The 14,472-nt window shown below is 42.8% G+C and overlaps 1 protein-coding gene across 2 annotated transcripts in view; it reads left to right on the plus strand.

Moving 5' to 3' along the window:
• Positions 1 to 14,472, plus strand: part of MAB21L3 (mab-21 like 3) — a 94,291-nt gene that overhangs the window by 51,967 nt on the left and 27,852 nt on the right. For both annotated transcript variants that reach the window (XM_086948293.1, XM_086948292.1), the window contains 2 exons: positions 5,978 to 6,269; positions 11,768 to 11,949. In XM_086948293.1, coding sequence (XP_086804419.1) covers positions 5,978 to 6,269; positions 11,768 to 11,949 — 474 coding nt within the window. The remainder of the gene's footprint in view (positions 1 to 5,977; positions 6,270 to 11,767; positions 11,950 to 14,472) is intronic.

Below are 14,472 nucleotides of genomic sequence, written 5' to 3' on the forward strand. Positions count from 1 at the left end.
GTGACATCCTGAGGTCATAGATGTTTGTTACAGCCTGGGGTCATTGATGCTTGTGATATCCTGGGGTTATTGATGCTTGTGATATCCTGGGGTATTGATGCTTGTTACTGCCTGGGGTCATTGATGCTTGTGATATCCTGAGGTCATTGATGCTTGTGATATCCTGGGGTTATTGATGCTTGTGATATCCTGATGTCTTTGATGCTTGTTACAGCCTGAGGTCATTGATACTTGTTATATCCTGGGGTCATTGATGCTTGTGATATCCTGATGTCTTTGATGCTTGTTACAGCCTGAGGTCATTGATGCTTGTGATATCCCGAGGTCATTGATGCTTGTGATGTCCTGGACTTATTGATTATTGTTACAACCTGATGTCTTTGGTACTTGTTACTGCCTGGGGTCATTGATGCTTGTGATATCCCGAGGTCATTGATGCTTGTTACAGCCTCGGGTCATTGATGCTTGTGATACCCTGGGCTTATTGATGATTGTTACAGCTTGGGGCTCTGTATGCTTGTTACATCCTAGCCTATTCATGCTTTTTCAGCCTGCATCCTTTGATCATCTTACATTCTGTTGCCATTGATGCATTTTACTTCCCGGACCCACTTATGCATGTTACTGTCTGGATCCACTGATGCATACATTGTGGGAGTTAGAGAGGTATATGATGTCTGAAGCGACTGTTTCATGCCCTGCTGAGGATCACTAATGCATGTACCTTCTGGGACTATTGATTTAGGCCATTGCCTTGGCCATTGATGCACCTTGCTTTCAGGGGCATTGATACAGAGTACCTTTCAGAGACTTCTGATGCTCATTAGTGTCTGGGGCCATGCCTATACATAATATTCAGTGCCATTAATGCTGTCTGTGGCAAATGATGCAGTCGCTGATGCATATACTGCCTTAGGCCAGTGAGCATTTAATGTCTGGAGTCAGTGACTGCTGAGCTGCCGGTGTCATTAATTCTTGTACTGACTGTGCCCTCAGTCTTTATTCTAGCAGTAGGGTATATTGATACATGCATTGTTGCTCGCCCTGCCTCGTGGCCCTTTACATGGCAGGGATGACTACATGGACTCTAGATAGACGGGGATGAGGTCTGAGCCAGTACCAGCGCCTGGCACGAATTCAGGTATTCCACCCATCACTTTTTGTCTTCCACACATGGACTTTGGGAGCAGTGCAGCTGCTGGTGTCTGCCACTCCTGAAGCTCCAGGTCTCTGCCTGGGCCAGCTGGGGAAAAGGCTGGGCATTGCATGGTGCTTGTTGAGCAGGGGAGCATTCCATAGCACACAAGCCCTGCGCCTCTGCCCTTTAGTTCAGGCCATTTGATTTGAACTGAGGACAGTCGGCAGGCTGGTCAGAAGAGAGGGACCCTCACTGTGGCAATATTCTTAGCCGTGAGTACCACACGGGCCGGCATCCACGGCCTTCAGCTCTAGCTTTGTCAGCGGGTAGCCCATGCACCAACAAACAGCTCGCCCACACTGTACATTCACGAACAGCCCGGCAATCCACCAGGGGGACTTTCTGAGCCACGACCCCACTAATATAGCCACTAATCTCTATACTGTCCATACCCGGGTCTGCTTCATCTGTTCACATGTGGGAAAGAAGAGGAAAGAGGATGTCTGAGGGCTTTAATTGGGTTTACAGGGCGGTCAGGAATCTGATAGTCGAGTGAACAAAGAACCAATAGGGCCAATGTTTTATCCAGTTGGACTGTAACGGTACCTGAGGCTATGGGACAGAGCCGAAAACAGGTAGCTATTGAGCACACTGCCCAGTAACCACCAGCCCTTATGACCAGACCTGGCCACATTTGTAATTATGCAGCACTCACTTTATTTCTGAATTTTGTGTAAAGTGAGGTTGTTAAAATGTCTTAAATCATCCCTTTTTGCATTCCACTGTCTGTAGCTCGACAAAATGAGGATGCAAACAAATCACAAGGTTCTGTCGCATCTCTGTATTTAAAGTTGATACCTCTTGCCGTACCAAATCCCATTTTTCTACCAGTGATAACTCTCCCCCGCCCCTCTGTACCAAATGAAGCCAAAAGTGGGTGAAACGGGCTTCAAACTAGAGCCTTATACAATGCCAACCATGGCACAGATTGGTCAAAGGGCTCAAAAGTTGCAAGAGATGACCCACGTCCCATTGCTTCAGCAAATAACATGGAAAGCTTGCTAGAAAAGTTCACCATATTTGGAAGCCTGTGCATTACAATATCTATCCTAAATGTTCGCCAACATCACTGGTTTTGGGTAAAAGAAATAAAACCACATAGAAGCTTGGCGAGGGCGCAGCTCTCGCTTGCGGGCCCAAGTGTCATACCTGTCACATACACCTACAAACTACATGTTGGCTCCTGGAACCTAACATTCTCTTCTGTTTGTGAACAACAAACAAAATACATCAACAAAGATGGCCTGGGTGAAGCACTGGAGGGCCCATTGGCCACTCTTCCTGCCTTCGAGTCAAGGCCCGTGTTCATGAACCCCATCTAAAACAAACACCAGAAGAGCTTGTGGAAACTTTGATTAAATAATGAGAACAGAAATGTGGTGAGTAACACTGAAAATATGTTTTTAAAAACAACAACACACAAAAAATAATAGGTACTATAAATGTGTTTCATATTGGCCAGAGTGTATAACTGGTGTTTGGACAAAGCAAAGAAGTTTAAATATCGTGAGACATATAGTTACTACCAAAGGATCCTGGGACATTGTTTGCCAGAATATGATTTTTTGGTACATAGTTTTTGGTACATAGTTTTTGGTACATAGTTTTCAAGAATGTTGTTGTTTTAATATTGTTTTATTTCATATTCTTGTAAAACATATTTTTTTTATTACTTTAATATATATAAGTTAATACGTTATTTTTAGAAGTTACCATAATTATTAATATTTGTTTCAATATAGTTTCACATTTTAAGTGTTTTAATAATTTATTTTGAAATGTAATTAGTAATTTATAATGTAGAATTGGGTTATTGCGTTTATAGTGGAGTCAGGGGGGAGTTAATTAAATCCCAAATAATTTAAATTTTGAGGAGAATCACTTTTTGACTATAAATTAATCATTGAATTGAGTAATCATTATGTAAAATTGTTTAATTGTTATGTTATATTTTTTCTTTTAATTTATTAAGTTTAACCTATATTTCAATTTTATAATTAGTAATAGTAAGTTACATTTTGGTAGCGGATTGCTGGGTTTGTAGGGAAAAAGGGTGGGACGCTAATTAAGATAAAATGTATTTAAATGCAATATTAATTTATTTTTATGTTACTTAAATATTTAATTGAATAATAATTATTTAAATTACTTATTTGTTTACTGTTTTCGTAATGTTATAGTTCTTTTAACATGTATTTTCATTTGTATATGTTTATTATATGCCTATTATGCATGTATTTTTTAATACTGTGGGCACAATTTATTTGTTGGTGGTATATGTATATGCAAATGTGCCTTAGGGTTAATCACAGCCGAGACTTTTGTCTCCGCCATGATTAATCCTCTGCGACGGCCCTGCCGAGTAAGGGCCATCAGAGGCCAACCTCTACTTCCGTTCACCTAACTTAGATGGGCGTAATTGCAGGTAAGTTTTCACTGCCCATCACCGCCAGGAAAACCATGCCAGCAAGGAGCAGTGGAATCTGCTAAATGCTCCCCTCACCATGTGTGGGGAGCATTTGATTTTTTTATTTAAAAAACTAAATACTATTTCAGTGTTTAGTGCAGGGTTCTGTCCCGCTGATGGATCCATGTAATGTAATGTAATGTAAATTGATACAAGTATCAATTTACAAGTATCAAATTACATTACATTACATTACATCCACAAAACAGGAAAATGTATTGACAGAAACCACCGCGACAGAGGTTCTGCCAATGCTTTACTGGCGGTCGTTTATCTTTCTGGCTGGCGGACGTAAAGTCCTTTGCCAGGCCAATAGAGATTCCTCCACCCACCAATATAAAAATTGGACCCTGTTTCTTTTTGTTTTGCAGAGGAATAGCTTGGAAAGATATTCAAGTTATACTCATTTTTGTATTAATTGTTATTATATTATAATTAATTATATGTCATTTTACTGTTGTACTTATTCCGTTAATTATTTGTTTTATTTTAATTGTTAATTTAATTGTAAGTCTTTGAAATCTTTTCTGCAAAATGATTTTTGTTTTTAAATGTTTTTTTTAATTATTCATTTATGTTAAATAATTTGGTACTTATTAAAAATTTTTGTCATTTTTTGTATTAGGCAACTGAATATTATAAGCAATTTTAATTTTATTTTTTTAACTTTTCTTTTATATTTGACATTTTTGTCATATGTGTCCAAAATGGAAGAATTTTTTTCTATGCAATACAATTTAATAATTCTTTTAGGTATTGAAGTATTTTTAATAAATGAGGACTTGTATTCAAGTCAAGTTAAGTCAAGATAAACTTTATTTGTCTGAAGGCCATGAAAGCACACAAAACAAGACCACAGACTTGTATTCTTATATGTAATCTCTTTGAAGTCCAACACCGTACCTACTGAAGCTTAGACTGGAGTGTGAATAGTAAATCTAACCCATCCGCAGTCCAACATTTTCCCTACAGTTGGTGAAACTGGATTTATATATATATATATATTTTTTTAAATGCTTATATTATTTTAAGTAAAATGTTTTTGAGGGTTTAATGTTTTACTATTTGCTTCATTGTTCAAATGAAATATTTTGTAATGGAGCTGTTTTCAGTCTGCTTTTTTACTGTTTATTTTATTTGTCTTGTTTATTTGTCTACATAGTATGTATATTTTATATTAAAAAGTGAAAACACTAATTCCACAATCCAACAACAATACAAACAGTGATGAGATAAAATTATATGTTTACGACAGACGTCACTTTGATTTGCAAAAGTCTGTTGTATTCAATTCAGGCTCTTTGTTGCTAGTAGCTTGTGGTTTTTCACTCTGGGCACATTGCCGTTTTCACTGTTGTTTGGTTCAGTCAGACTTTTCCCTGGATGAAGTTAATATAAAACATCCAATCATAAAAAGGATGTTGTCTTGTAACACAGTTAAAGCTTTGATTGTGAACAGTAAATGTTACTGATATCATTATATTTTTTATCAAATGATACCAACAAGAGCCATTGTTGTCCTATAGTAACTGGGGCTCGTCGAGACCGGAGGAAGGGCACAGGGCCGTCTGTCTGGCTGCTGGGGCTGGAAGAAGTATGAAGATCGTCTAAGGGGGCCTCGGTCAAGGCACTTATCATGTGATTTATATTTTGGCGGACAGGTTAATCCATCACAACGGTGATGGATATCCCCTCCACTGAATTATAAATCTAATAAGCTGTAATGGAATTTATATTTCAGTGGACAGGATATCTCTCATAACCCTGGGCAAAGCACTACGCTACGCTCGTGTAGTTTGCGAAGTTTGCTCAACTTCGCACTACGCGAACTGCACATAGCACAGTGCTAACACGCGTAGCGTATCGTAGTGCAGCAGTAATTTTTTGCTTGCTCTCAGTCCTCAACGTCAAGTTGCCGATCGCGAGTTTAGGGGACAGCGGCATCCCCCGGTATTACCTGCTGTCTCAGCGGCAACATCAAGCCCCACCCTCACCTCCACTCCTCAATGCGTTTGCTGCGGGGCAGCAAACTGAGAATACTCGCCAGCACCTAAAAACCCACTCCACCCCCTATTCTTTACGGCAGCCGCCACGGGGCCCCAAACGCAGGGTCTGCCATGGGCGGCCAGGGGGTTAGCTACGCTACTGAGATGCATGAGGGCTGAGGAAGGGTGCATAGGCTGAATAATAACCCATTAGAGTCATCACCAACAGAGGTTTTGATGCCTCTCTTGAATGCTCCCAGGTCTTCACCGGTGGCACAGCCACCAGCTTGCCTGTGTCCCTCATCTGTTGTTCTTGGGTTGCTCTAGGTCTTGGCCCCGGCGCAGTTCCTCATCACTGTCCCCCTCCGCGGCCTGGGTGGCTTCCGGCAGCGCAAGGCGCGGCGCTGGCGTTACTATACACTCAGCGGCACCAAGCTGCTGTCCCCGGTGATGGAGCCCGAGAAGCTGCACCAGTGGCTGGAGATCGAGCAGTTCCCTAAGACCACCCGGCTCTGGCACGAGAGCGACGTGAACATGGAGGGAGACCTCATCCCGGCCAAGATCATTGGGGTATTTCGGAACCTGCTGGAGAAGTCCATTGCAACCTGCAAACTGTCCGGTGAGTGACTGGGAAGCCGTGACGGTATGTCTCCCTGTCCAGTGAGTGACCGGGCAGCCGGTGACGGTGTGTCTGGTGAGTGAACAGGCAGCTGGTGATGGTGTGGCAGTTGATGGTGATATGTCTATCTGTCCGGAGAGTGACCGGGCAGCCGATGACGGTGGGTCTGCCTGTGCCAGTGATGGTGTGTCTGCTAGTGATGGTGTGTCTGCCTGTGCCAGTGATGGTGTGTCTGCCTGTGCTGGAGATGGTGTGTCTGCCAGTGCTAGTGATGGTGTGTCTGCCAGTGATGGTGTGTCTGCCTGTGCTGGTGATGGTGTGTCTGCCTGTGAAGGTGTGTCTGCCTGTGCTGGTGATGGTGTGTTTGCCTGTAATGGTGATGTCTGCCTGTGCCGGTGATGGTGTTTCTGCCTATGCCGGTGATTATGTGTCTGCCTGTGCCAGTGATGGTGTGTCTACCTGTGCCGGTGATGGTGTGTCTGCCTGTGCCGGTGATGGTGTGTCTGTCTGTGCCGGTGATGGTGTGTCTGCCTGTGCCGGTGATGGTATGTTGTCTGCCTGTGCCGGTAATGGTGTGTCTGCCTGTGCCAGTGATGGTGTGTCTGCCTGTGTCGGTGATGGTGTATTTGTATACACGAGGAGGACATCATAGACAAGGGCTCAGAGTAGCACACGTGTGGAATTCAGGACAATGTCCCCAACAGGGAAGTGCCCTTCTACCTTCTGCAAGCACATGCTCTTTTAGTGTAGAGAAAAGGCTCTGGTAGTGATGGAGAAATGTGCTCCATTGTTGGGTTTGAAAGGTACTTGAGTCCTGAAGTTGAAATGTGTTGCAGTGGTGACAATGAAATGCACGTGAGTGGTGAAGTTGAAATGTGCTCCAGTAGTGAATTTGAAAGGTATTTGAGTCCTGAAGTTGAAATGTGTGTGAGTGGTGAAGCAGAAATGTGATTTAAGGGTGAAGTTGAACTGCACGTGAGTGGGGAAGGTGAAATGTACGTGAACGGTAAAGTTAATTAGATGTGTGAGTGGTGAACTTGAAATGTGTCCAGTGGTGAAATTGAAAGGTACTTGACTCCCAAAGTTGAAATGTGCTCCAATGGCGAATTTGAGATGCACTTGAGACCTGAAGTTGAAATGTGTGTGAATGGTGAAGTTGAAATGTGCGTGAGCGGTGAAGGTGAAGGTGAAGTGTGTGTGAATAGTGAGTTGAAAGGTCTTGAGCGGTGAAGTTGAAATGTGTTCCAGTGGTGAAATTGAAAGGTGCGTGAGTGGTCAAGTTGAGTTTTGCTCCAGTGGTGAAATTGAACTGTGCATCAGTGGTGAAGTTGAGACATAAGCTAGAGGTTAAGTAAAGCTTCAAACTAGTGGTTAAAATAAGATGTGTCTTGTGTCTCAGCTGAAATGTACTCTTATTGCTAAGATAAAATGTAAAGTTATGGCTATGATGAGATGTAGTCTAATGATTAAATTATGAGATGATTTTGCTATTACATTAAAATGTGGTTCTGTGGCTCTTGGAAAATGTGAGCCAGTCTACCCTTTTAGATGTGGTCTTGTGGTACATTCGAGACTTAATTTAGTGGTTCATTTGAGACATGGTCTAATGGTTCATTTGAGACAAGGTTCAGTGATTCATTTGGGACGTGGCCCAGTGGTTCATTTGAGACGTGGTCCAGTGGTTTATCTGAGACGTTGTCAAGTGGTTCATTTGAGATGTGACCCAGTGGTTAATTTAAGACTGGTCTAGTGGTTCATTTGAGACGTGGTCTACTGGTTCATTTGGGACAAGGTCCAGTGGTTCATTTGAGACGTGGTCTAGTGGTTCATTTGAGACGTAGTCTAGTGGTTTATTAGAGACGTGGTCTAGTGGTACATTTGAGACTTGGTCTAGTGTTTTGTTAGAGATGTAGTCTAATGATTCATTAGAGATGTGGTCTAATGGTCCATTTGAGATGTGGTCTAGTGGTTTATTAGAGACGTGGTATAGTGGTTTATTTGAGACTTGGTCTAGTGGTTTGTTAGAGACATGGTCTAGTGATTCATTAGAGATGTGGTCTAATGGTTCATTTGAGACATGGTCTAGTGGTTCATTAGAAACGTTCTCTAGTGGTTTGTTAGAGACATGGTCTAGTGGTTCATTTGAGACATGGTGCTGTGGTTCATTAGAAACGTGATCTCGTGGTTCGTTAGAGACGTGGTCTAGTGGTTCATTTGAGACGTAGTCTAGTGGTTCATTTGAGACATGGTCTAATGGTTCATTTGAGAAAAGGTCCAGTGATTCATTTGGGACGTGGCCCAGTTGTTCATTTGAGACGTGGTTCATTTGAGACGTGGTCCAGTGGTTTATTTGAGACGTTGTCAAGTGGTTCATTTCAGACGTGACCCAGTGGTTAATTTAAGAGTGGTCTAGTGGTTCATTTCAGACGTGGTCTAGTGGTACATTTGAGGCATGGTCTGGTGGTTCATTTGATATGTGGTCTATTGGTTCATTTAAGACATGATCTGGTGATTCATTTGAGACGCGATCTAGTGGTTCATTAAAGACATGGTCTGGTGGTTCATTTGAGAGGTGGTCTAGTGGTTCATTTAAGGCGTGGTCCTGCGGTTCATTTGAGACTGGGTCTAGTGGTTCATTTGAGACGTGGTCTAGTGGTTCATTTGAGACGTACCCAGTGCTTCATTTGAGACGTGACCCAGTGGTTCATTTGAGACATTATCCAGTGGATCATTTTAAACGTGGTCTAGTGGTTAATTTAACACATGATCTGGTGGTTCATTTGAGAGGTGGTCTAGTGGTTCACTTGAGACGTGGTCTAGTGGTTCATTTAAAACGTGGTACTGCGATTCATTTGAGACTGAGTCTAGTGGTTCATTTGAGACGTGGTCTAGTGGTTCATTTGAGACGTACCCAGTGCTTCATTTGAGACATTATCCAGTGGATCATTTTAAACGTGGTCTAGTGGTTAATTTAAGACATGGTCTGGTGGTTCATTTGAGATGTGGTCTAGTGGTTCATTTGAGACATGGTCTAGTGGTTAATTAGAGATGTTTTAAAAAAATCTTATTATAGAGTTTTATATAATGTGGACTTGATCCTTGGGTATCAGAGCGCTTAACATTTACATTTTAAACATCTTTTTGAAACAATTGAGATACATAGCGAAAAGCAACATTAATATAAATAGTATTCCAGTTTAGTGGTTCATTTGAGACGTGGTCTAGTGATTCATTTTAGACTTGGTCTGCTGGTTCATTTGAGACATGGTCTAGTGGTTCATTTGAGACGTGGTCTAGTGGTTCATTTTAGACTTGGTCTGCTGGTTCATTTGAGACATGGTCTAGTGGTTCATTTGAGACGTGGTTTAGTGGTTCATTTTAGACTTGGTCTGCTGGTTCATTTGAGACGTGGTCTGGTGGTTCATTTTAGACTTGGTCTGCTGGTTCATTTGAGACGTGGTCTAGTGGTTCATTTTAGACTTGATCTGCTGGTTCATTTGAGACATGGTCTAGTGGTTCATTTGAGACGTGGTTTAGTGGTTCATTTTAGACTTGGTCTGCTGGTTCATTTGAGACGTGGTCTGGTGGTTCATTTTAGACTTGGTCTGCTGGTTCATTTGAGACGTGGCCCAGTGGTTCATTTGAGACATTATCTAGTGGATCATTTTAAACGTGGTCTAGTGGTTCATTTTAGACTTGGTCTGCTGGTTCATTTGAGACGTGGTCTGGTGGTTCATTTTAGACTTGGTCTGCTGGTTCATTTGAGACGTGGTCTGGTGGTTCATTTTAGACTTGGTCTGCTGGTTCATTTGAGACATGGTCTAGTGGTTCATTTGAGACGTGGTCTAGTGGTTCATTTTAGACTTGGTCTGCTGGTTCATTTGAGAATGGTCTAGTGTTTCATTTGAGACGTGATTTAGTGGTTCATTTTAGACTTGGTCTGCTGGTTCATTTGAGACGTGGTCTGGTGGTCCATTTTAGACTTGGTCTGCTGGTTCATTTGAGACGTGGTCTGGTGGTTCATTTTAGACTTGGTCTGCTGGTTCATTTGAGACATGGTCTAGTGGTTCATTTGAGACGTGGTTTAGTGGTTCATTTTAGACTTGGTCTGCTGGTTCATTTGAGACGTGGTCTGGTGGTTCATTTTAGACTTGGTCTGCTGGTTCATTTGAGACGTGGCCCAGTGGTTCATTTGAGACATTATCCAGTGGATCATTTTAAACGTGGTCTAGTGGTTCATTTTAGACTTGGTCTGCTGGTTCATTTGAGACGTGGTCTGGTGGTTCATTTAAGATGTGGTCTAGTTGTTCATTCAAGACATAGTCCAGTCGTTATTTTGTGATGTGGTCTCGTGGTTTATTCTAGAAAGAAAGAGTGAAGAAAGAGTCCTGTTCAATAAGCAATCACCCAATGAAACACTTAACGCTCTCTCGATGCTCCTACAGACGGGAGTCCAGAGCAGTCATTTCAGTGCTCTCTACTGGGGCCACTATCTTGGGACCAACAAGCAACAACAACGCTAAACCGACCAGTGGAGAGAGCAGCCTCAAAGCGCCCCTTCAAGAATCAAGAGATATATTTACACTCGGGAGAGCAGTGGTGCTTTTAGGAAGGACTGTCACAATGGGTCAAATGTATTCTTCGGAATGGTGTACATGTTCCCTAAAAATCCCCCCAATGCTGCTGATATTCCAGAGATATTCCAGTGTATTGTGTGGGACGTTTGTGATTCTTTTGTTCTGAGCATGTTCAGAATCAGTACAAGATGGTTCTAGAAATCCTGAGAGGAGTGGACTGGCCCCCGGACTCCTTTGAGGAAGCTGCCTGTGGACTTGGGGCATTCATGCAAACTCTGTAGAACCTGAAATGATGTGAACATGTGATCAAATTCATTCTGAAGCCTGCAGCTAGTTTTACCTAGGCCGACTCCTAGTGAGCAAGAGGGCAGGTGCTCAAGGTTGGGTTTATAGCCCCTGAGACTATGGGATTGATGTGTTTGCACGGCTATAAGGGTGGGTAAGTACAAGAAGCCTGCTCTTCATCTAGGGTATTTAATGTCCAAGCAAGGAGGGGTTCGAGCCGGAGCCCTGTCAGATCAGATAAAAGGAGAAGAGATGTGTAGGGTTCACCAGATCCATGGTCACCTCTCACAACCTTTGTGATCTCTCTTAGATGCCTCAGATCTGGAGCTGAGGGACAGAAGTGTCTCTCTAGGGCTCTGACTGCAGACAGGGAAGGTGAGAAGACCAGCCAGATGCCAAGGTCAGCATTTCAAACTCAGACAGGCGTCACCATATTTGTGTCTTGATCCAGTAACCTGAACATTCAGTATAACATATATCTGAAGGACATGCTGAGGGCCTCGTAGCGAGCATCATTTCCTGCAGATCAATAGATGTTGGTCAGAGATGGTGGCCATTTAAGGTGCATTGACCTGAGAGCTGACCCTTCTTCGCTATTAATGCGCCTCTCATGCCGTCTTTCATTGGTTCTTGCAGATAGGGTGGCCATCATTGAGACCTTGGGACCGGTGGTCCGGGTCGCCGTGGAGACGTCAGAGCATCAGGTGGAGGTGGAGCTGGTTCCCACGGTGGAGGTCCCAACCTGCTGGTCCAAGAAGGCCCGCTGGCCACGCTTCCTGAAACGATGGCCGTCCAACGACAAAGTGCGGTCTGTCAAGGTAGGAGGGGGTAGAACGACTGGGCTGAGGGGGGCTTTTAACGCTTCTGTGTGATCGGGGAAAGGGGCTCCCCTTCCTTGTGCTGTAGATGCTCCTCTGGGGGTCCACTAGCTCTTAGTCTTGGGCTTGGCTCATGGTGTGATCTGATACTTTTTTGCTGTACTATTAGTTCATTTGCTGCTGGTATTGTTGTTTTTCCCTTTCCTGGGGTCTTTGACTGGATTTAGCACCAAGATAATGCCTGGACCATGACAGTCTGTGTTTAAGAAACACAAAAGACATAGACAAATGCTAATCCTTCCTGCTGGCAGCCCCTTGAAGTGTGGTGTCCTTGTTAACCCTTGTCTGCCCAGCCACTGTCATGCCTCTTTCCTTCCAGGCCCAGAGGCCCCCAGATGTCCTGCCCTTCCTCAGTCACAACCAGTGCACCCTCGTCCCCTCTAAGGCTGGGCTCCTGCCTCAGCCATCAGTAGAACCCTTCACAAGAGCCGGACCCTATGTCAATATGGGGGCTCCTAAAACAAATTAACTAGAATAATATCTGTAATGCAGTGTGAACCCCATCCAGTGTCTGGGTGCCTCCATGTGTGTTTTAGGTAACAGCACCCAGACACGTCATACTGCACCCACACTTACAACTCGCCAGACCAGTTTGTTGGCTTCAGCTCTGCTCAATAAAACAGATTTTTATTTAATATCAGATTACTGAGTAAAAACTCCAATTTTCCCTTCACATTTCATCCATCTGGAATTTCTCACTGAGAGTTGCTCACTTACAGTTTTTTCCCCACACCTGCTTCTGAAGTCCCTCCATCATCGTGTCTCAGAATCTCTCACCCTCTCTCCTTCACTGCCCTGTCTCTTTCAGCTTCTGCGTGCTCTCCTTTCATCTCCTCCATGTCACCCCCACCCCTCTCATTACACAAATGGGCACGAGGATGCATGTCACATTAACACTTAGCGCAAAATGCCCGAGCCTGCATTTCTCAGACGAATGCATAATTTTGTGTATTTTTGGGGCATTTCACTTAATTTCTGCCAAGGAAATGACGCACATTTTGCCCAGGCCTAACCTCGTCTGCACGTTCCTGTATTCTATATGTTTTCTGGGATTCCTTCAAAGTCTAATATTGGTAAGTGTTTTCTCATCAAAACGTATTTTTATATGATGCAATGTGTGGATGGACGATACAGCCTGATCAACTAAAGGGGAATTGAAAGGGTAAAGTGTTCACTTGTAACTCCTTGTAAGTCGTGTCAATGACACGGGGGTTCAGACCCAAAGGGTGTCCCCCATTAATGTGACAAAAGTAACAGGATAGAAGGAGAAGAAGAAGAAGAAAGGGAAATGAAGGCGGCCCAAAAAAAAGGAACTTGTGGGAAGAAGAAATGATTGGGGACAAGAAGATACGCGAGTGCACCTATCAAATTGATAAAAAATAATCAGGTTTTCCTGTTTTCTGTTTCTATTTTTGGTAAATTCTGGTGGGGTTTTTTCAGTGTTTTCAATACCTTAAAAAACAGTTGTTATCAGTAAATATACATTTTTGCGCCACTAAAAACAACAGAAAAAGTGTTTTTCTGGTGTTTATGGAATATTTTGCTTTTATTATTGCTTGCTTTCTGCACTTATAGAACATGATATATAGACAATTACGTGTAGTGTATATGAGGTCCAAATAGAGTTTTGCAAATTGAACTTATTGCAATACACCATACAATACTTCTTCAGTGAGTCTTTTGTCATGTGCGCTCGCCCTTTCCTTCCCATGTCAACTTCTGTGAAAAGACCCTCTCAACATTGGCACTTGAGATGGGTAACTCCAAAACAGCCAGTATACAATTTGTTAACTCTGGCCACTGACATAGCTTTTCCTGCCAATACTGGTTGCTATGCCAAAGTCACTAAAGGTGTCGCCCAGTCTACTCTCAAGGAGAAGTTTCACATCTACACCAATTATGCTGAACACTTGGCAGACAAGACTTTTTTCAAGCTCTAGTTTTTTTTATTATGTCCACTACAGAAGTTATGTTTTCCTGTAAAAATCTAATAATGCAGTAGAATGCACTTTTTTCACATCTCTATGTTTATGCGACCAAAGATCCTCACATTTCTTGCCTTTGGCACCATCACTGAGCAAACATTCTGTAAACGGTTGCCACATGGATAATATAGCATTCATAGCCCTTTGGAGTGAGAACCATCAGCTAAGGGACCCAGTTGAGATGTCTCTTTCTTTGATGCCACACAAAGCACAAAATTATAAATCTTTGCGTTTTAGTTCCTGTGCATAAGGAACCAGTGCACCAGAATGGACTAAAAAATCAATAGCATCCCTCATTAACTCTGAAGATTGCAAAGATGTTTTCAGCATACCATCTAACAAGTGGCAAGGATCTCTTACAGGTAATCACTTTTATTTATTTTTTATTTTTTTATTTTAGCGATTTCTACAGCGCCTGGTGACCCAAGGGTATCCCCGCGCTATGTACTTGAACCTATTGAGACGGGAGGTAGTCGAA

The sequence above is a fragment of the Lissotriton vulgaris genome, unplaced genomic scaffold (genome assembly GCF_964263255.1).
Source record: "Lissotriton vulgaris unplaced genomic scaffold, aLisVul1.2 SCAFFOLD_655, whole genome shotgun sequence".
In the NCBI taxonomy this organism is placed as follows: domain Eukaryota; kingdom Metazoa; phylum Chordata; class Amphibia; order Caudata; family Salamandridae; genus Lissotriton; species Lissotriton vulgaris.